We start from the raw sequence: 22,365 nt of genomic DNA, 5'->3' as shown, positions 1-22,365 counted from the left end.
CATCATCTGCTCTTAGAACCAAGGTACCTCTGCGAGTTTCTATGACGTAGAATTACTGGCTTGCTATGGTTGACTCTCCTCGGATGCCAAGAGCTTTATCTGGTACCCACCTTGAACGTGCAGGTGGTAAGGGGTGAGCTTGACCTTGTATCATGGTTCGACATGGCAGCCGCATTGCCTCTTAAGATTCACACCTCCTTTGGCTACTGGGAAAGAAGCAGATATCGCCATTGTATGATGAATGAGCTACTGAACAGTGAAGGATTATGGGTAAGCCAAGTTTTAAGGCAGATAATTTTGTAAGGATTACGTACAGAGCTTGGCATGGACATCAGTGGGATATAGGCCTGTCTGAGCAGGCATGGGGGCACTCCGCTCTGCAGGTGACTAAGAAAAAAAAAGGATGAGAGATTGCTTGGTAGAGAAATCATTCATTACCCTAACCTTAAATTGTCTGGGAGACGAGGTTTCTCCTCGTGCGGACCAGCTACCACACGACGCCTACGTGGCTGGTCTTGAAAGGTAATGTGTACACACTTTAAATTGTAAACGAACTTGTACTTCTCTTTTGATGGAGTGTCCTATTCGTTTATCACCGGGATGACTGTTTTTATATCTTAAATATGATGTAATCCTCTATGGAATTTTTAGTGGATATGTGCTTTTAAAGTTGTGACGGCTGGAGTTGGTCTTTTTTTTTTTTTTTTTTTTAAATATCTAATCTTATTTTGTGAATTGTGTGTAATGGGATACTAAAGCAGTTATCGAAATAAAGTTTCAGACTATGAAAAAATGAAGTCCAGATCGAGAGTTGAGTTTATGAATCACTGCACAGATAGCCATCTCTGTTGTGCGTCCTAGATCGGTTTGGTAATCTCCTGGTGGAAGATCAATTGGTTCCACTTATACAGTTTAAGATCCGGTTGTTGTTGAATCGGATTAATTTGAGGATCCGAAGCTCTATCAAGTGCCTTTGTTCTATCTAGCGCTTCGCTTGTTATTTAAAGCGCTTCGATTGTCGTATCTGTGTCTGAAAAAGACGGAGAAGCTTCCCAAGTCGACCTCCGTCTAAGCATTCAGAGCTCAGGTGGCCGTCTCTGGGCGCCCTGCTCATTTCATGCAATATTAGCCCTTTGGAATTCATTTTTTGGTAGAATAACTGGTCTCTCCATAGCTGCCCCTTTCCGCATTGGTGGTGAAAGGCTTATTCTATAGAGCTGCCCTGAGCTGCCTTCCACCCTGGGTGGGATGCATCAACAGGGGCCACCAGAGTTGTCCTGTGGCAAGGCTCTCCGGTGGCCACAGGCGGTCCATCTCCAGTAATGCGTTCGCGCAGACCCGACTAGTGTGACGGCGCTGCTAGATGGTGAATGCACTCTAAAAATCTCACCTGGTACCTCCGTCGGCGTCGTAAACTGGTTGTTGGCAGGGACGTCTTAAGGGCCGTCACTAACAGTGAAGACACACTCATCCAAATTCTAAATGTGATTACATCTAATATTCAGGAGTTAGTGATGTGTGTTCTCAATATTGTAACACAGCGGCAGCTCGTTAATATTACTGCAAATAATCCCCGTGACATCTTCCCAATTCTCATATGTGAAGTCCCCTGTTTTGGTCTTACACAAACTTTTTTTTTATGAATGTTGCTTAGAACATAAACACAACATTTCTCTGCAAAATGTCTGTAATAGACTCTCGCGCATCACTCACATTAAAAATAAATTAAAGGAAAACGGTATTTAAAACCATCTGTTTATGAACTATAGAAGGTCACGTGGGCAAGACACACTGCAGAAAGGAGCTGGCTCTGTCGGGGCTCCCTGAGGCTGGGCCCCTGGGCCAGAGCCCACCTTGTCCTTGCCTTAAAAGGTCTCTGTTGTTGGCCGCCAGCAGTACCACGACTAGAAGCACGCCTGCTATGATGAATCTACGCGTGACATCCCGGGTGCGCGCGCTCCACGACCAGAAGCCCGCCTGCTATGATGAATCTACGCGTGACATCCCGGGTGCGCGCGCTCCACGACCAGAAGCCCGCCTGCTATGATGAATCTACGCGTGACATCCCGGGTGCGCGCGCTCCCTCCCCCAAACTTCCCAAAACACGAGGACACCACGTTCAGACTCCTTCGGCGCAAATACCCTGAAGAGGTATTTTTGTGACATCAGTGAAGGAAGCCCTAGACCTCTCCTGATCTATTAAATGATCATTCATGGACTGAGGTCTTTTTAAGCATCAGTTTGGTGAACGATTGGTATTTTAATATTATCAAGCCTGTGACATGAATTGACACTTTTTTCCTGCTGTTTTCAGGTGGAGGTGTTTTCATGTTTCTTATGTATACTGCTCACTTATTGTAGGAATATGAGGTTTCCGAAATAAACACAATGAAATGACCAGTCCGTAAAAATAAAACGCCCTCGATCTATAACTTTCCTCTGTGGTTCAGCAATGATTTCTTTGCTCTTCTTTCATTTTCCGCTCTCGGTCACTTTCCGTGAATTTTCGTGCACCCACGACTATTAAGCTGTTTATTTACATGCTTGGAAGGTCCTTGGCGCCCAAATTAGCTGCTTGTTATATCTGCCAGAGACCTCGGCCTCTGTATCTTGTTTTGTTCATCGCCCCAGTGTGTTTTTAGCCCTCCATGCTGCACCGCCCTGGTTGACCACACAGTGGCAGTGTGCCCCTTTGCATGCAGTGACCAGGGCTCCTGAAGCCTTGATTCATGGTTGCACTGCCCTGGTTGACCACACGGTGGCAGTGCACACCTTTGCATGCAGTGACCAGGGCTCCTGAGCTTTGATTTGTGGTTGCACTGCCCTGGTTGACCACACGGCGGCAGTGCCCACCTACACATGCAGTGACCAGGGCCTCTGAAGCCTTGATTCAGGGATGCATCGCTCTGACCACACGGCGGCAGTGTGCACCTACACATGAATTGACCAGGGCTCCTGAAGCCCTGATTCATGGTTGCACCGCTCTGACCACACGGCGGCAGTGTGCACCTTCGCATGCAGTGACCAGGGCTCCTGAAGCCTTGATTCATGGTTCCACCACCCTGGTTGACCACACGGCGGCAGTGTGCACCTTCGTATGCAGTGACCCGGGCCTCTGAAGCCTTGATTCATGGTTGCACCGCCCTGACCAATCGACGGCAGTGCGCACCTTCCTATGGAGTGTCCAGGGCTCCTGAAGCCTTGATTCATGGTTGCACCGCCCTGGTTGACTGCACGACGGCAGTGCGCTCCTTCACATGCAGTGACCAGGGCTCCTGAAGCCTTGATTTGTGGTTGCATCGCCCTGGTTGACCACACGGCGGCAGTGCGCTCCTTCGCATGCAGTGAGGAGGGCTCTCGAAGCCTTGATTCATGGTTGCACTGCCCTGGTTGACTGCACGACGGCAGTGCGCTCCTTCGCATGCAATGACCAGGGCTCTCTAAACCTTGATTCATGGTTGCACCGCCCTGACCACACGGTGGCAGTGCGCACCTCCACATGCAGTGACCAGGGCCTCTGAAGCCTTGCTTCATGGATGCACCGCTCTGACCACACGGCGGCAGTGCGCACCTTCGCATGCAGTGACCAGGGCTCCTGAAGCCTTGATTCATGGTTGCACTGCACTGGTTGACCACACGGTGGCAGTGCGCTCCTTCACATGCAGTGACCAGGGCCCTCGAAGCCTTGATTCATGGTTGCACCACACTGACCACACGGTGACAGTGCGCCCCTTCGCATGCAGTGACCAGGGCTCCTGAAGCCTTGATTCATGGTTGCACTGCCCTGGTTGACCACACGGTAGCAGTGCGCTCCTTCGCATGTAGTGACCAGGGCTCCTGAAGCCTTGATTCATGGTTGCACTGCCCTGGTTGACCACACGGCGGCAGTGCGCTCCTTCACATGCAGTGACCAGGGCTCCTGAAGCCTTGATTTGTGGTTGCATCGCCCTGGTTGACCACACGGCGGCAGTGCGCTCCTTCGCATGCAGTGAGGAGGGCTCTCGAAGCCTTGATTCATGGTTGCACTGCCCTGGTTGACTGCATGACGGCAGTGCGCTCCTTCGCATGCAATGACCAGGGCTCTCTAAACCTTGATTCATGGTTGCACCGCCCTGACCACACGGTGGCAGTGCGCACCTCCACATGCAGTGACCAGGGCCTCTGAAGCCTTGCTTCATGGATGCACCGCTCTGACCACACGGCGGCAGTGCGCACCTTCGCATGCAGTGACCAGGGCTCCTGAAGCCTTGATTCATGGTTGCACCGCACTGGTTGACCACACGGTGGCAGTGCGCTCCTTCACATGCAGTGACCAGGGCCCTCGAAGCCTTGATTCATGGTTGCACCACACTGACCACACCGTGACAGTGCGCCCCTTCGCATGCAGTGACCAGGGCTCCTGAAGCCTTGATTCATGGTTGCACTGCCCTGGTTGACCACACGGTAGCAGTGCGCTCCTTCGCATGTAGTGACCAGGGCTCCTGAAGCCTTGATTCATGGTTGCACTGCCCTGACCACACGGCGGCATTGCACATCTTCGCATGCAAGTGACCAGGGCTCCTGAAGCCTTGATTCATGGCTGTACTGCCCTGGTTGACCACACGGCGCAATGTGCACCTTCGCATGCAGTGACCAGGGCCCTCGAAGCCTTGATTCATGTTTGCACCACCCTGACCACACGGCGGCAGTGTGCACCTACACATGCAGTGACCAGGGCCCTCGGAGCCTTGATTCATGGTTGCACTGCCCTTGTTAACCACACGGGGCCATTGCACACCTTCGCATGCAGTGACCAGGGCTCCTGAAGCCTTGATCATGGTTGCACTGCCCTGGGTGACCACACGGCGGCAGTGTGCACCTTCGCATGCAGTGACCAGGGCTCCTGAAGCCTTGATTCATGGTTGCACTGCCCTGGGTGACCACACGGCGGCAGTGCGCACCTTCGCATGCAGTGACCAGGGCTCCTGAAGCCTTGAGTCATGGTTGCACCGCCCTGACCACACGGCGGCAGTGCGCTCCTTCGAATGCAGTGACCAGGGCTCCTGAAGCCTTTGGTCATGGTTGCACTGCCCTTGTTAACCACACAGTGGCAGTGCGCTCCTTCACATGCAGTGACCTGGGCCCTCGAAGCCTTGAGTCATGGTTGCACCGCCCTGACCACACGGCGGCAGTGTGCACCTACACATGCAGTGACCAGGGCTCCTGAAGCCTTGATTCATGGTTGCACTGCCCTGGTTGACCACACGGCGGCAGTGCGCTCCTTGACATGCAGTGACCAGGGCTCCTGAAGCCTTGATTCATGGTTGCACTGCCCTGACCACACGGCGGCAGTGTGCACCTACATATGCAGTGACCAGGGCCCTCGGAGCCTTGATTCATGGTTGCACTGCCCTTGTTAACCACACGGGGCCATTGCACACCTTCGCATGCAGTGACCAGGGTCCTGAAGCCTTGATCATGGTTGCACTGCCCTGGGTGACCACACGGCGGCAGTGCGCACCTTCGCATGCAGTGACCAGGGCTGCTGAAGCCTTGATCATGGTTGCACTGCCCTGGGTGACCACACGGCGGCAGTGCGCACCTTCGCATGCAGTGACCAGGGCTCCTGAATCCTTGATTTATGGTTGCACCGCCCTGACCACACGGCGGCAGTGCGCTCCTTCGAATGCAGTGACCAGGGCTCCTGAAGCCTTGGGTCATGGCTGTACTGCCCTGGTTGACCACACGGCGGCAGTGTGCACCTTCGCATGCAGTGACCAGGGCCCTCGAAGCCTGGATTCATGTTTGCACCAGCCTGACCACACGGCGGCAGTGTGCACCTACACATGCAGTGACCAGGGCCCTCTGAGCATTGATTCATGGTTGCACTGCCCTTGTTAACCACACGGGGCCATTGCACACCTTCGCATGCAGTGACCAGGGCTCTTGAAGCCTTGATCATGGTTGCACTGCCCTGGGTGACCACACGGCGGCAGTGCGCACCTTCGCATGCAGTGACCAAGGCTCCTGAAGCCTTGAATCATGGTTGCACCGCCCTGACCACACGGCGGCAGTGCGCTCCTTCGAATGCAGTGACCAGGGTTCCTGAAGCCTTGGGTCATGGTTGCACTGCCCTTGTTAACCACACAGTGGCAGTGTGCTCCTTCACATGCAGTGACCTGGGCCCTCGAAGCCTTGAGTCATGGTTGCACCGCCCTGACCACACGGCGGCAGTGTGCACCTACACATGCAGTGACCAGGACTCCTGAAGCCTTGGGTCATGGTTGCACTGCCCTGGGTGACCACACTGTGGCAGTGCGCACCTTCGCATGCAGTGACCAGGACTCCTGAAGCCTTGAGTCATGGTTGCACTGCCCTTGTTGACCACACGGCGGCAGTGCGCTCCTTCACATGCAGTGACCTGGGCCCTCGAAGCCTTGAGTCATGGTTGCACTGCCCTTATTAATCACACGGCGGCAGTGTGCACCTACGCATGCAGTGACCAGGGCTCCTGAAGCCTTGGGTCATGGTTGCACTGCCCTTGTTGACCACACGGCGGCAGTGTGCACCTACACATGCAGTGACCAGGGCTCCTAAAGCCCTGATTCATGGTTGCACTGCCCTGGGTGACCACACGGCGGCAGTGCGCTCCTTCACATGCAGTGACCTGGGCCCTCGAAGCCTTGAGTCATGGTTGCACTGCCCTTATTAATCACACGGCGGCAGTGTGCACCTACGCATGCAGTGACCAGGGCTCCTGAAGCCTTGAGTCATGGTTGCACTGCCCTGGGTGACCACACGGCGGCAGTGCGCTCCTTCACATGCAGTGTCCTGGGCCCTCGAAGCCTTGGCTCAGAGCTTGGAGAACACGATTCGTTCCTCACACGGTGAAGTGTGTAAGTATTTGCACAGGAAGGGCGAGCACGGGCCTGGAAAGCTTGCCGTCGCCAGCAGGTTTATACATCTGAAGCCCGCACTGAAAGACTCTTTGTGAATGTCTCTGGCGACTTGCAGGAGGCTGTTTATTACAGGGAATGGTTTGGAGCTTCCCCCGGACTAGAACAAACGGAGGCTGGGCCAGCGCATCAGAGCCTCATTCTGTGCGACTGGTCACTACAGACCGGACGCCTGCAGAGACCTGGTGGGAGCCGGGCCCTGCGGATGAGGCCCGCTTGCTGCTGATTTGTGCCTGGCTTCTGTACATTTGGACATGACTCTGAGCCATGGCAGGTCCTGGTCTGCTCCTCACTATCGCCTTCCTCGCCCAGGCATTCATTGGGCATGTGTCCATCCATCCCCTCCCCCGCATAGGCACTGATTGGGCATGTGTCCATCCATCCCCTCCCCCGCGTAGGCACTGATTGGGCATGTGTCCATCAACCTCCTTCCCTGCGCAGGCATTGATTGGACATGTGTCCATCCATCCCCTCCCCCGCGTAGGCACTGATTGGGCATGTGTCCATCAATCCCCTCCCCGCGTAGGCACTGATTGGACATGTGTCCATCAACCTCCTTCCCTGCGCAGGCATTGATTGGACATGTGTCCATCCCTCGTGTTCCCTGCTCAGGCATTGAGTGGGCATATGTCCATCCGTTGCCTTCCCTGTGTCCATCCCTTCTCTTCTCTGTGCAGGCATTCATTGGGCAGGTGTGCATCCATCCCCTCCCCCGCGTAGGCACTGATTGGGCATGTGTCCATACCTTGTGTTCCCTGCTCAGGCATTGAGTGGACATGTGTCCATCCTTTGCCTTCCCTGTGTCCATCCCTTGCCGTCCCTGTGCAGGCATTTAGTGGGCTTGTGTCCATCCCTTGTCTTCTCTGTGCAGGCATTTAGTGGGCATGTGTCCATCCCTTGTTTTCTCTGTGCAGGCATTTAGTGGGCATGTGTCCATCCGTTGCCTTCCCTGAGTCCATCCCTTGCCGTCCCTGTGGAGGCATTTAGTGGGCATGTGTCCATCCCTTGTCTTCTCTGTGCAGGCATTTAGTGGGCATGTGTCCATCCCTTTTCTTCTCTGTGCAGGCATTTAGTGGGCTTGTGTCTATCCCTTGTCTTCTCTGTGCAGGCATTTAGTGGGCATGTGTCCATCCCTTGTCTTCTCTGTGCAGGCATTTAGTGGGCTTGTGTCCATCCCTTGTCTTCTCTGTGCAGGCATTTAGTGGGCATGTGTCCATCCCTTGTTTTCTCTGTGCAGGCATTTAGTGGGCATGTGTCCATCCGTTGCCTTCCCTGAGTCCATCCCTTGCCGTCCCTGTGGAGGCATTTAGTGGGCATGTGTCCATCCCTTGCCGTCCCTGTGGAGGCATTTAGTGGGCTTGTCTATCCCTTGTCGTCTCTGTGCAGGCATTTAGTGGGCTTGTGTCCATCCCTTGTCTTCTCTGTGCAGGCATTTAGTGGGCTTGTGTCTATCCCTTGTCTTCTCTGTGCAGGCATTTAGTGAGCATGTGTCCATCCCTTGCCGTCCCTGTGCAGGCATTTAGTGGGCTTGTGTCCATCCCTTGTCTTCTCTGTGCAGGCATTTAGTGGGCTTGTGTCCATCCCTTGTCTTCTCTGTGCAGGCATTTAGTGAGCATGTGTCCATCCCTTGCCGTCCCTGTGCAGGCATTTAGTGGGCTTGTGTCCATCCCTTGTCTTCTCTGTGCAGGCATTTAGTGGGCTTGTGTCCATCCCTTGTCTTCTCTGTGGAGGCATTTAGTGGGCATGTGTCCATCCCTTGTTTTCTCTGTGCAGGCATTTAGTGGGCTTGTGTCCATCCCTTGCCGTCCCTGTGGAGGCATTTAGTGGGCATGTGTCCATCCCTTGTCTTCTCTGTGCAGGCATTTAGTGGGCTTGTGTCCATCCCTTGTCTTCTCTGTGCAGGCATTTAGTGGGCTTGTGTCCATCCCTTGTCTTCTCTGTGCAGGCATTTAGTGGGCTTGTGTCCATCCATTGCCTACCCTGCGCAGAAATTGATTGTGCATGTGCCCATATATTGCCTTCCCTGTGCATGCATTGATTGGCCTTGTGTCCATTCCACATGTTCCTTACAGAGGCATTGATTGGGCATGCGTCCATCCGTCATCATCTCCGTGCAAGCATTGATTGGGCATGTGCCTATCCATAACCTCCGCGCAGGCATTGATTGGGCATGACCATTCCTCGTCTTTTGAGCGCAAAGTTTGATTGGATGTGTCCATTCATTGTTTTATCCACCCAAACATCGATTGGACGTGTCCACACAAAAGAGAAACGCTTCAGACCTGTTTATACAAGCATTGGCAAAATCACGGGCTATTTTCCCTTTATGCTCCAAGCTTTTGCGCACATCTACATTCCTTTCTGATGGATATTTCTAATTGTAGATTCCTCACCTTGTGAGTAATTCCTGGGCGTTCGGCTGGATAAGAACATTTTCACAGCAGATCTCCTGCATGCCGCTGTGTGACGTTGTGCGACTCAGTGCATAAGTCATTCTGGTTCGGAAGTGACCAGAGCTGCATGTAATCACCATCCATGCATGCTGATGTCAGTTCGTTTCTTCCCACACCTTCAGGCACGGATTCAACGCGTCTCCCTAGTCTTTGATCAGACTTCTTGTCAATATTTATCCAGTGTGGACGGGAAACGTCACAGCCTGAAACCACCGGGTTCAAGTCCTGAAGACATTGTCGCAAGCAAATGTCTGTGACAGGCCTGCACGTATTTGTATCTCTATTTTGCATTTGTACAGCGCATTAAAACCAACAGGTATAAAAGCGCTAAGTTGCATTGAGAGATACTGGCACGACAGAACCATACAATACCCTACAACATTCCAATCTGTCCGGAAGAACCAGGTTTTAACTGCCCTGGAAAATCCCATATAGGAGTCAATCCTTCTGATGTCAAATGTGGTGACACATTCCAGAGCCTGGCCGCTGCCACTGAGAAGGCTGTCTCACCCCCCCCCCCCCCCCCCCCTTCCAATCTGGCCTCCCTAAATCTGAGGACCCCTGTTTTATTACTTGTCGATCTCGAAGGTCTACCGGGGGCATGCTGGGTAAAGACTGATCTCAGGTGTTTAGACATGGACTGATGCAGTGCCTTGTGCACCGGGCATAATGCTTTGAAGTCGATCCGTTTCCTGACTGGAAGCCAGTGTAAGGTCCTCGGGCCCTCCCTTACCGAGTCGCCCTTTGGTAGCCCTACAACTAACCCCGCATCCCCATTTTGAATCAGTTGGAGCTTACTGAGGGAATGTTTAGCAGCATTTAAATACAGGGCATTACAATAATCCAGGCACGAGGTGATGAGCGCCAGTGCTACAGGAGTCCTGCGCTCCCCCGGCATGAACTGACACATATTTCTCAGCATCTTGGGTATCCAGTGGTAGGTACTCAGTCTTGCCGACCTGACGCCCAACGTTCAGTTCATAACCAAATAACGTTCCTAAGTTCTTTGCCTCCTTCACAGGAATAGGTGGAGGACCGCAAGCCTCCGGCCACCAACTACTGCTCCAAATTGACCTACTGCACCTGAAAAACAGAATCTGTGTTATCACCATTCATCTTGAGCCAATTTTGCTTTGTCCAGCTACAAATCTCCGCCGTACAAGAGTTGAATCTCGAGGCCACCTCTGTCCAATCCTTAGCAGCCGGCACGATGATCTGTGTGTCATCAGCATAGGAAGCCACCGGAGAGCCCCGTGCCTTTTCAGCAGAGCCAGCGGAGTAACGAACAGGTTAAACAGAGTCGGACTGAGAGACGAAGCTTGTGGCACCGCACAAGGCAACCGCAGTGAGGCTCTGAACTCTCCGCAGCGGACTATACTCGCCTGTTCCTAAGGGGTGATTCCAACAGTTGGAGACCCTGCCCCTCAGTCCTGTCTGCCGCAGCCTTTTCACCAATCGAGGGAGGGATGGTGTCGAAGGCTGATGACAGGTCTAGCATTACCAGAATAACTGCCCCACCCTGAGCCACCGGACGCTGGATGTAGTCGGAGGCCGGGCTGGTAATAAGGAAATGGGTGAGAGATTCTTCAAATCATTTGCATCTTCCCTCAACTTTTCCTTGAGAGCAAATAATGGCTTCCTTCCAACTCAGAGGGTGTTTCTCCGGAGACCATCACCGGCTTATAGACTTTTCTCGAAGGCCTCCGCCATTACCTCAGGGGCCATCTGCGTCACCCTTGCTGAGCAGGGGGGGCGATCCTCACCTGCGTAAGAGGCGAGAAACTGTCTAGTGAGTTTCTATTGGATTGTTCATTAAACCTTTCCTCTAGTATCATCACTCTGGGTTCTTTTATAGCTGGAAAATCTGAAAAAATATTAAGGATTTTAACCCTAAAGTATAAGGCTAATTTCTCACAGAACTCCTGTGAGTTCTCCAAATCCTGTTGGGATAGAGGAGATGTTAACTCCTTAACTGTCTTAAACATTTCACAGGGTATATTTATTGCTGTCTTGGTTTTTTGAGAGGAGAAGGGAGTCTCTGCTTCCTTAATGGCATCTTCTATCCTTCCAACAGATCTTTGTTTCAGTTTTTCCTCCATCTGGGCTCTAGTCTCCACCTCCGCTCTTGCCTACGACACTCTCTTGGGAGTTTTTTTGGGCAGAGGTTTTGCTTCTCCCCTTCTTCGTTACCCTAATGGGTGCTAGCTCATCACATATGGCCTAAACCCGATTATTAAAACTCGCTGCAGGAGACGTCCTAATATCTCCCAACCTACTAAGCGTTTCGGCCAACCTACGCTCTCCCTCGCTGCTTGCGATGCGGCCCATCTTATAGTCATTCTGGTGGCACCGGCTACTGGCGCTTTCACAAGACGATCAGCCCAGGTGAGTGAGCCACACCTCCCAACCCTACTCCATCACCATTAGTAAAAATACCCTCCAGGGTATGACCTGCAATATGTGTGGCTGCCTCAGTTCTTTGGGAAAACCCCAAGTTAATCATTAAATCCAGGAGACCTTTATTTCTTTCTTGTTCCCTGCTCACAACCCCCCCTTGGCTAGCGTGCCCCTCGCTTCGGAGTGCAGCCTAACATGGGGATATGCAATAGTCAGTCCCCCCCCACCCCCATATCCTCCTCTGTCTATCCTGACAGTGGCATACCTTCAGGAACTGTGATCCCCACTCAGGGCCTGCGTCCTCCTTCGCCCAGGTTTCAGTCACAAAGAGACAGTCCAAACTGTGGTCCTCTATAAAATCTCTCATCTCCATGCTGTGTTGAGGCTTTGAGCGAGCATGAAGCAAGGCACATTTAAATGTGTCTCCACACGTGCTCTTGGAATATCTGTATCTAGTGTCGTTACTGAGCCCCCCCCCCCGTATCTGACCGTTCCTCTCATTTTGCCGGTGGCATGCAGGACAACAAAACCCCTCCATGTACATAGGGTCCCACTTTTCACAGCCCCCCCCCCCGGGTCCTTATAGGTTGTAACTCCAGAATCTGTTGCCTAGAAAGCGTGGAGCACGTGTTACCTTTACAAACCGCGTTCCTGGTGACGTGCTGGCGTGAACGGGCACAGATGGGCTTGTCTTTGGAATGCCAGCGGCACACACCTGCTGCGCATCTGCGCTTGAGTGGCCCCATGGTCATGTGACCACAACGAGCGCGTGGACTTCCCGTATACTGTGGTGCTCCCAAGATGGCCGCCACTCCAGTAAAAAGGCCCGGGCTCCGATAGTCCCACTCAAATGCAAAGAAATGCAGACTCCTCAGGCCATGATGCAGGTAAAACAAACAAACCATAAAATATAAAAATGATGCCCCCAAAGTGATTCCCCGTATGGTGTTAGAGCCACCAGCCAGGTGCTTTGCAACTCACCCAAGTGGACTCCACGCATTGGCACGCTGATGAGATGCCCCTGATGACCGTGACTTCAAGGCCTGTGGCGACTGTCCAGATGATGCCGAAAGCCGTAGGAGAACGCAAGAAGACTCTGCCGTGACCTGTTCCCCAACCCAGAGTGAGTGCTACTTGTATGTGGGTCAACATGGGGGCAGCGCCGCCCCAAACCCCCTATCGGCGCACGGGAGAACTGCTCTAAAGGTTAGCGGATAGACTCTGTCCCCTGGGGAGTATCATAAGGCGAGGAATCTGCGGCTAGACAGACTAACCATCAGAAAGAGATTTAACGAAGGTAAGTAACTTGTTCGACTGAGAATTCCGGGAAACCAGCCGCGGGATGGACCAGTGTCTGTAATCTGCGTCGGGGACTAGGGGGCGCCATCTTCAGAGGAAAGAGTGAACCGAGTGTGGTTAAGCTGTGCTAGGCAGTTACCAAGGTGCAGGACTCCAGTGCGCTTGGTGGAGAGGGTGGGCACCTACTTCAAGAATGGAGTGAGGGGACCGGGTAAGCCTTCAGTAGACCAGACCGGGGCCATTGGACAAACCCCAGAGCCACAGACGGCTTTGGGCCGTAGTTCGAGCCAGCAAAAGATGGGGCCAAAAGGAAAACCTGCTCGGAAGCCAGGAAACTCGAGGCGCCGCGCCAAGAATGAGCTTCCCTTTTTTAAAGGAGCACCCTTCGAGGCGCCCTCTCCTCATCCATCCAGGGAGTGAATGAATCATAGCGGCTGGAAGCGCCGTGAAGAACCTGTGATCCGCGACGGCCATTGTGTGTCATTGGTTTAATGGAAGAGTGTTTTTCTTGGCCTCACCTCTCCGGCTTCATTGCGCCCCGTCTCGTTTTTAGAAGTGTCGATATTTTTAACCAGCGGAGCGAGCATCGTGGGAACTTCCGGGCGCCCTGGTCGGGGCCAAAATAAACCCTTGGTTGGCCCTTGGCGCTCCTTCCCCAACACTCGAGGCACTTACTGTGACGATCCGTCGGTCCCCGGTTATTCCCCTTTGCAGGGAGCGACTGTTCGCCTGGATGACAGCTGCTGCCTGGAACCAGTTGTGCAGACGGAGGGTCCCCCGTGAGTCCTCGAATGCACAGTGACCAGAGTGGGGGCGCTGTGGTGTGTTGTGTCCTCTAAAGCCAATCTTCTAAAACCTCCCCCCTCCAGGCCTACATCACGGGTGTCAAACCGTGGAATCAACTCCCAGGCCCGCTTCGGTTTATACATAATGACGCCAGTTCCAAAAAGTCTGCGGACTTGGCGCCTTCTTGCCCCGAATGCTCTGTTCCTTAATCTAGAGGGCGAGGCCGCCCGCCTTTGCTCTTTTCTGCCATCTTGCCCGGGGCGTTGGTTTACAGGTTCAGTGGGTGTCTGCGTTGCCGCCAGGATGCTCTTGTTTGAGTGACAGTGCGCTCTATAAATACCATATTAATTCATACCCCGCGCCTCCCAACAAGCACTTGTAGCTTCTGGCCTCTGTGCCAGGCTCCTCCACCTGCAAGACGTAGTTAGCGTCAAGCGCCTCGTGATATTGTGCGGTCGTCAGTGCGCTAAGGCCCTACCTGGACAGGTGGCCATCGGTCACACTCAAGCCGCTTGCGCGTCCTTAATGTGACCGGTTCAAGCTAGGGCTGATGTTTCTGCCCGTCTGGCTGTGTCTAGGGCTCCCGGGCCTCCTGGTGACATGGACCGGCGGTGACTTCTGCTGGCTAGTGCCGTGCGCCGCCGCAGGTCACACGGTGCGCGCATCGGCTCGCCTACAGCGAGCGCAGGGATGGAGATTAGAAAGTACTAACATCTCCCCCGTGACCCACCCGCGTCAGTGACATCATAACCTACCTCGGTGACGTCACCGACGTTCAAAGTAACCTGCAGTGAGCACAGGTGTAACAAAATAAAGGTCACCTGCGCCAGCAATATGTGCTTACCTGCTCCGTGTATTAACTAGACGTGCCGGGTACCTCTGGTGTGCACCCTGCAGGGATCAGATGCCCGCACACCGCGTGTGCCCCGCTCGAGGCTTGGCACCCAACAGGTGGGCGTTATCTTCTACCGGGGAGGCGTTATCTTCTACTGGTGTACAAGATAGTTATCAGATGCCCCCGCACACCACACGTGCCCAGCTCGAGGCTTGGCATCATCAACAGGTGGGCGTTCTCTGACACTGGGGATGGGTCAGTATTATGAGCGTACCTGTCCCGTGTATTACACATCAGTGACGTGCCAGGTTCACATGGTGTACAACCTACAGGCATCGGATGCCCGCACACCCCACGTGCGCCGCTCGAGGCCTGGCATCCATCAACAGGTGTGCGTTCTCTGACACTGGGGATGGGTCAGTATTATGAGCTTACCTTCCCGTGTATTGATTAGACGTGCCAGGTACACTGGTGTACAACCTACAGGCATCGGATGCCAGCACACCTCGTGTGCCCCGCTCGAGGCTTGGTACCCATCAACAGGTGGGCGTTCTCTGATACTGGGGATGGGGTCAGTAATATGAGCTTACGTTCCCCGTGTATTAATTAGACATGCCAGGTACACTGGTGTACAAGATAGTCATCAGATGCCCGCACACCCCACGTGCCCAGCTCGAGGCTTGGCAGCCATCAACAGGTGTGCGTTCTCTGATACTGGGGATGGGTCAGTATTATGTGCTGACCTGTCCCGTGTATTACCTAGAGCGCTGCACACATCAGTGACGTGCCAGGTGCACCTGGTGTACAACCTAGAGGCATCGGATGCCCGTACACACCCAGTGCCCACCTCAAGCCCTCGCATTACTCAACAGGTGGTGCTTATCTCCTTATACTGGGCACGGGCCCAGACCCCGCCCCACTTCAGGCCCCTCCCACTCCAAACAGTACGAATATTTAGGAAGTTGACACCGCTGCGAACTGTCCGAGGACCGCAAGGTAGGAAGCTGGCCTGGTGAGTGACGAGCACCTATGGTGTCATCACCTTATATCAGGTCCAGGTGTCCCTTATTGGTGAGGTGTAGTCAGTGTCTAGAAGCCAGGCCTCTCTAGAGGTAGCTATGGATGAGCAGCCAAGACTTATCTAGGAGACATGTGAGGTCCCCTGTTTTGAATTAAAATAAACTTTTTATGGATTTTGCATGAAACAAGCACACAGTTTTCTGCAAAATGTCTGTAATAGACTCTCGCACATCACTCCTTGAAATAAATTCAAGGAAAACGCTAATTTTAGCAGAGGTATTTAAGAAATATTCAAGTTCGTCAGAGCAAGACTCTGCAGAACAGAGCTGGCTCTATCGGAGGCCGCCTGAAAGGCTGGGGAACGTCTCTGGAAATATCCAAGCCGCCCCCTCCTCTCTGGTTCCTGACCCCCCACTTTAAGTGCAGTTTAAGTATAAGTCTGAATTGTGTGCACATGACGGGAGAAGCGTTGTGATCCCTGGGTTCCAAGGCTTCAGGAAGTGGCTGCGAACTAGGGTTAAAAATAACCGTAGTCCCTGCATCCAAGAAACATGAATGGTGCCAAGGAAAACTTTGCATTCGAGACGTCATTGCAGAATGTTATGTACACTCCCTCACTTCCGTCTCACACACTCACTCCTGACCACAGACTTATCTGTGAGGTGTGTGTGTCTGTGTGTCCCAAAGTGAAAGGTATGCGCTCCTTTCACATGCAGCTCTAGAGTCTTAAATAATTGAAGAAGTAATTTATTAGTTTCTGACCGTCTGCTCTGCCTGTGAGTGTTCATGTCTCACGCACATTTACAGGACAGGCCAGATATAAAAGTGAGACTGAAGGCTGTATTCCTACTTTTATGTCTGACCTGTCCCGGTTTTTCTTTTCAAAATCTGGTCACCCAATATATGTGTATATGAATGAAACTTTAGTGTCCTCCGTCCCTCTGCTTTGCACTACCACCCGCAGAGCACGCGTACATCCTCAGATTCCCTCACACTCCCTCGTATCCAGAGTGAGGGGTATGTACTGTACACTCCCTCCTATCCACGGAGAGGTGCATGCACTGTACGCTCCTCGCTGTACATCCTCTCCATAGTGGGACACACGCAGGGCTCTCCTAGAATTCCCTCTCAGCACCCCCTGCTCCCCCTTCACTGTGAGGCGCATGTACTGCACGCTCCCTCCTATCCACAGAGTGAGGAGTACGTACTGCATACTCCCTCCTATGCACAGTGAGGAGTATGAACTGTACGCTCCCTCCTGCCCACAATGTGTGTATTGTACACTTCCTCCTATCCACAGTGAGTATGTACTGTACACTCCCTCCTATCCAGAGTATGTACTGTACACTCCCTACTATCCACAGAGTGAGTATGTACTGAAAGTTCCCTCCTATGCACAGTGAGTATGTACTGCACGCTCCCTCATATTCACAGTGTGGAGTATGTACTGTACACGTCCTTCTATCCACAGAGTGAGGAGTATGGACTTGTCACTCTCTCCTATGCACAGTGAGGAGTATGTACTGTACACGCCCTCCTATCCACACAGTATGTACTGTACACTCCCTCCTATCCACAGTATGTACTGTATGCTCCCTCCTATGCAGAGTGAGGAGTATGATCTGTAAGCTCCCTCCTATCCACAGTGACGAGTATGTACTGCACGCTTCCTCCTATCCACAGTGAGGAGTGTGTACTGTACGCTCCCTCCTATCCACAGTGAGGAGTATGATCTGTAAGCTCCCTCCTATCCACAGTGAGGAGTATGTACTGTACACTCCCTCCTGTCCACAGTGAGAGAGTATGTACTGCACGCTTCCTCCTATCCACAGTGAGGAGTGTGTACTGTACACTTCCTCCTATCCACAGTGAGGAGTGTGTACTGTACGCTCCCTCCTATCCACAGTGAGGAGTGTGTACTGTACGCTCCCTCCTATCCACAGTGAGGAGTATGTACTGTACGCTCCCTCCTGTCCACAGTGAGAGAGTATGTACTGTACGCTCCCTCCTGTCCACAGTGAGAGAGTATGTACTGCACGCTTCCTCCTATCCACAGTGAGGAGTATGTACTGTACGCTCCCTCCTGTCCACAGTGAGGAGTATGTACTGTACGCTCCCTCCTGTCCACAGTGAGAGAGTATGTACTGCACGCTTCCTCCTGTCCACAGTGAGAGAGTATGTACTGCACGCTTCCTCCTGTCCACAGTGAGAGAGTATGTACTGCATGCTTCCTCCTATCCACAGTGAGGAGTATGATCTGTAAGCTCCCTCCTATCCACAGTGAGGAGTATGTTCTGCACGCTCCCTCCTATCCACAGTGAGAGAGTATGTACTGCATGCTTCCTCCTATCCACAGTGAGGAGTATGATCTGTAAGCTCCCTCCTATCCACAGTGAGGAGTATGTTCTGCACGCTCCCTCCTGTCCACAGTGTGAAGTGTACTGCACGTTTCCTGCTATCCCCAGAGTGAGTATGCACTGCATGTTCCCTCCTATCCCCAAAGTGAATAGGCACTGCACATTCCCTCCTATCCCTAGAGTGAGTATGCACTGCACGTTCCCTCCTATCCCCAGAGTGAGTATGCACTGCATGTTCCCCAGTGTGCACTGCACGCTCCCTCCTATCCAGAGTGAGTATGTACTGCACGCTCCCTCCTGTCCACAGCGAGTGTGCACTGCACATTTCCTCCTATCCCCAGAGTGAGTGTGCACTGCACCATCCCTCCTATCCCCAGAGTGAGTGTGCACTGCACGGTCCCTCCACCGCCTCCGCGCATTCCCTCTCACACACAGCATGTAATCCTCACTGGGCTGGGAGGGCTGTGCAGCATCTAAAGCTTTATCCCCTTGTCCACTTCCAGGACCAGTAATAGTCCAACACGCTCGCTGCAGGCTCAGACTGCTGCAGCCTGACCTGTGTGAGTGTGATCAGGTGTTTCTAAAGATCAGGCCTTGCTAGGCAGAGGGCAGCTCGACCTTCCAGGGCCCACCTGCCCCTGCGGTTAGAGGCTCCTGCAGCGCCTACTCTGTTAGTGCTAAATCCATCATAGGACATACCTGTAGCACTGCTGGCCTCTCCGGGGTGGGGCGAGGCGACTGTCGATCAGCACAGAAACACCCCTAGTTTTTTGAGGCTCCCAATATCTCAGCCTCCCTCGCCCTCCTTTTCACAGCTCTTGCAGGAGAGGCCTTCAAAGTCATCTGCCTGTGCATCTTTATTGCATTCAGACAGCAGTAACTCTTGAATACTGGGCCTGGCTGTAACTCTGCCCGGTCTGTGGTTTGTCTTTAGTGCATTCAGACAGCAGTATCGCTTGAATCCTGGGCCTGGCTTGTAGGTGTGTCTGGTCTATGAATGGTCCTTAGTGCTTCAGAGAGCAGCAGACACATCACCAGGTCCAGTACCTCTTGAATCCTGTGCCTGGCTTGTAAGTCTGCCCGGGTATGTGGTTCGTATTTAGTGCATTCAGACAGCAGTATTGCTTGAATCCTGGGCCTGGCTTGTAGGTGTGTCTGGTCTGTGGATGGTCTTTAGTGCTTCAGAGGACAGCAAGCACATCACCAGGTCCAGTAACTCTTGAATCCCGGGCCTGGCTTGTAAGTCTACCCAGACTGTGGTTTGCATGTGCTTGGCTTCTGGAAGCTGCCCTGCAGTGCTGTGATGGGAACACTGTGCAGTGTGACTCCTACAGTCATGCACTGTGCAGTGTGACTCCTACAGTCATGCACTGTGCAGTGTGACTCCTACAGTCATGCACTGTGCAGTGTGACTCCTGCAGTCATGCACTGTGCAGTGTGACTCCTGCAGTCATGCACTGTGCAGTGTGACTCCTGCAGTCATGCACTGTGCAGTGTGACTCCTGCAGTCATGCACTGTGCAGTGTGACTCCTGCAGTCATGCACTGTGCAGTGTGACTCCTGCAGTCATGCACTGTGCAGTGTGACTCCTGCAGTCATGCACTGTGCAGTGTGACTCCTGCAGTCATGCACTGTGCAGTGTGACTCCTAGTCATGCACTGTGACTCCTATAGTCATGCACTGTGCAGTGTGACTCCTACAGTCATGCACTGTGCAGACCCTGCGTGCAGACCCTGCGAACGCTTTTCAGCGTTCTTAGTGTGTGAACTTGTTTTATCTAAACCTGAGCTCTCTGAAGTAACCGCCTCCTCTCTGCCTCTTGCAGCTCCGCAGGATGCAGCAGATGATCGCCCAGATGCAGGCGCAGATGAGGATGAAGCCGGGGGATGACTGAGAAGCCCCCTCAAGGTAAGGAACACTCGTATGTAGTTGCATTTTAGTTTTTTAGTTTTTTTCCTACTGTTCGTGGAGCTGGATGAGGTGGGCTCTGAACAGGGGGCCAATGGTTGGCTGTAAACAGAATTTGTTGACATCAGGTATGTGTGTAGCCGCTGGGCTTCCAAACCGTGACTGTAGCAGGTATTTCCAGACCCATAAGTGGGGTGCAGCAGGCACCAGAGGCAGGAGCCTTGGCCATGATGGGAAAATAAGATGCAGGAGCCTTGAATGTGATGCACTTCTCTGACACTTGACTGTTCAAAAAGCCAAGAGGTTGTGAGACGTGTAGGAGGTACCGGAGGCACAAGCCTTGCACAAGAGGTAGTATGAGATGTAGGAGGTACCAGAGGCATGAGCCTTGCACAAGAGGTAGTGTGAGATGTAGGAGGTACCAGATGCACGAGCCTTGCACAAGAGGTAGTGTGAAAGGTAGGAGATGCCGGAGGCACCAGTGATAGACGAGAGGTAGTGGAGAGATGGGAGATACCGGGAAATACGGAGGCACGAGCCGTAGACGAGGTCATATGAGAGGTAGTAGATACTGGAGGCACGAGCCTTGCACAAGAGGTAGGAGGTACTGGAGGCTGGAGCCTTGCACAAGAGGTACTGTGAGACCTGGGCAATACCAGAGACACAAGCCTTGGTTGGACAAGAGGGAGTGTGAGAGATGGGAGATACCGGAGGCCAGAGCCTTGCAGTAGAGATAGTGTGAGATTTAGGCGATACCAGAGGAAAGAGTCTTGCACAAGAGGTAGTGTGAGATGTAAGAGATACCAGATGCACGAGCTTTGCACAAGAGGTAGTGTGAGAAGTAGGAGATACCGGAGGCATGAGCCTTGCACATGAGGTAGTGTGAGATGAGAGCTTCCGGAGGCCCTAGCCATGCACACAAGGTAGTGATGAGGGAATACTAGAGGCATGAGCTACAGACAAGAGAAATTGTGAGAGATGGGAAATACCGGAGGCACAAGCCTTTCACAAAAGGTAGTGTGAGATGTAGGAGAGACCGGAGGCACAAGCCCTCCACTAGAGGTAGTATGAGATGTAAGAGATACCAGAGGCACGAGCCTTGCTCAAGAGGTAGTGTGAGATGTAAGAGATACTAGAGGCACGAGCCTCGCACAAGAGGTAGTGTGAGATGTAAGAGATACTAGAGGCATGAGCCTTGCACTAGAGGTAGTGTGAGATGTAAGAGATCCCAGAAGCACGAGCCTTCCACTAGAGGTAGTGTGAGATATCTGAGGCCAGAGCCTTGCACAAGAGGTAGTGTGGGAGATGGTTGATACCGGAGGCCAGAGCCTTGCACAAGAGGTAGTGTGAGATGTACGAGATACCAGAGGCCAGAGCCTTGCACAAGAGGTAGTGTGAGATGGAGATGCCAGAGGCACGAGCCTTGCACAAGAGGTAGTGTGAGAGATGGGAGATACCGGAGGCAAGAGCCTTGCACAAGAGGTAGTGTGAGATGGGAGATACCGGAGGCCAGAGCCTTGCACAAGAGGTAGTGTGAGATGTAAGAGATACTAGAGGCACGAGGCTCGCACAAGAGGTAGTGTGAGATGTAAGAGATACTAGAGGCATGAGCCTTGCACAAGAGGTAGTGTGAGAGATGGGAGATACCGGAGGCCAGAGCCTTGCGCAAGAGGTAGTGAGAGATGGGAGATACCGGAGGCCAGAGCCTTGCGCAAGAGGTAGTGAGAGATGGGAGATTCCAGAGGCACGAGCCTTGGACAAGAGGTAGTGTGAGAGATGGCAGATGCCAGAGGCACGAGCCTTGCACAAGAGGTAGTGTGAGAGATGGGAGATACCGAAGGCCAGAGTCTTGCAGAAGAGGTAGTGCGAGAGATGGGAGATTTCGGAGGCCAGAGCCTTGCACAAGAGGTAGTGTGAGATGTAGGAGATGCCAGAGACACGAGCCTTGCACAAGAGGAAATGTGAGAGATGGCAGATACCGGAGGCCAGAGCCTTGCACAAGAGGTAGTGTGAGATGGAGATGCCAGAGGCACGAGCCTTGCACAAGAGGTAGTGTGAGAGATGGGAGATACCAGAGGCACGCGCCTTGCACAAGAGGTAGTGTGAGATGGAGATACCGGAGGCCAGAGCCTTGCACAAGAGCTAGCGTGAGATGTAGGAGATGCCAGAGGCACGAGCCTTGGTCATGATGTAGTCTTACACAGCCAGTGACCCTCTGCAATAACCAGGGTCACAACAAGCACTGCCCGGATCAGGTGACCTATGGAGAGGTCAGAAGATGCTGTGTCCCTGGCGGTAGGTGGGTGGTGCGAGGGACAGTCCAGCGAGGAGGCTGCACAACTCGGCTTTTTACATCTTAAGCCTTTTTTCTGCTG

At 53.0% G+C, this 22,365-nt stretch overlaps 1 protein-coding gene across 2 annotated transcripts in view; it reads left to right on the top strand.

The window, feature by feature from the left end:
• The window catches only part of LOC138266478 (septin-2), a 242,321-nt gene that overhangs the window by 166,527 nt on the left and 53,429 nt on the right, over nucleotides 1-22,365 (top strand). For both annotated transcript variants that reach the window (XM_069215313.1, XM_069215314.1), the window contains exon 12: nucleotides 19,908-19,990. In XM_069215313.1, the coding sequence (XP_069071414.1) occupies nucleotides 19,908-19,976 (69 nt within the window). In that variant the 3' untranslated portion in view covers nucleotides 19,977-19,990. The remainder of the gene's footprint in view (nucleotides 1-19,907; nucleotides 19,991-22,365) is intronic.

Source organism: Pleurodeles waltl, chromosome 11, assembly GCF_031143425.1.
Source record: "Pleurodeles waltl isolate 20211129_DDA chromosome 11, aPleWal1.hap1.20221129, whole genome shotgun sequence".
NCBI lineage: Eukaryota > Metazoa > Chordata > Amphibia > Caudata > Salamandridae > Pleurodeles > Pleurodeles waltl.
Note: the sequence above shows the minus strand (reverse complement) of the source record. Positions and strands in the feature narration are given on the sequence as shown.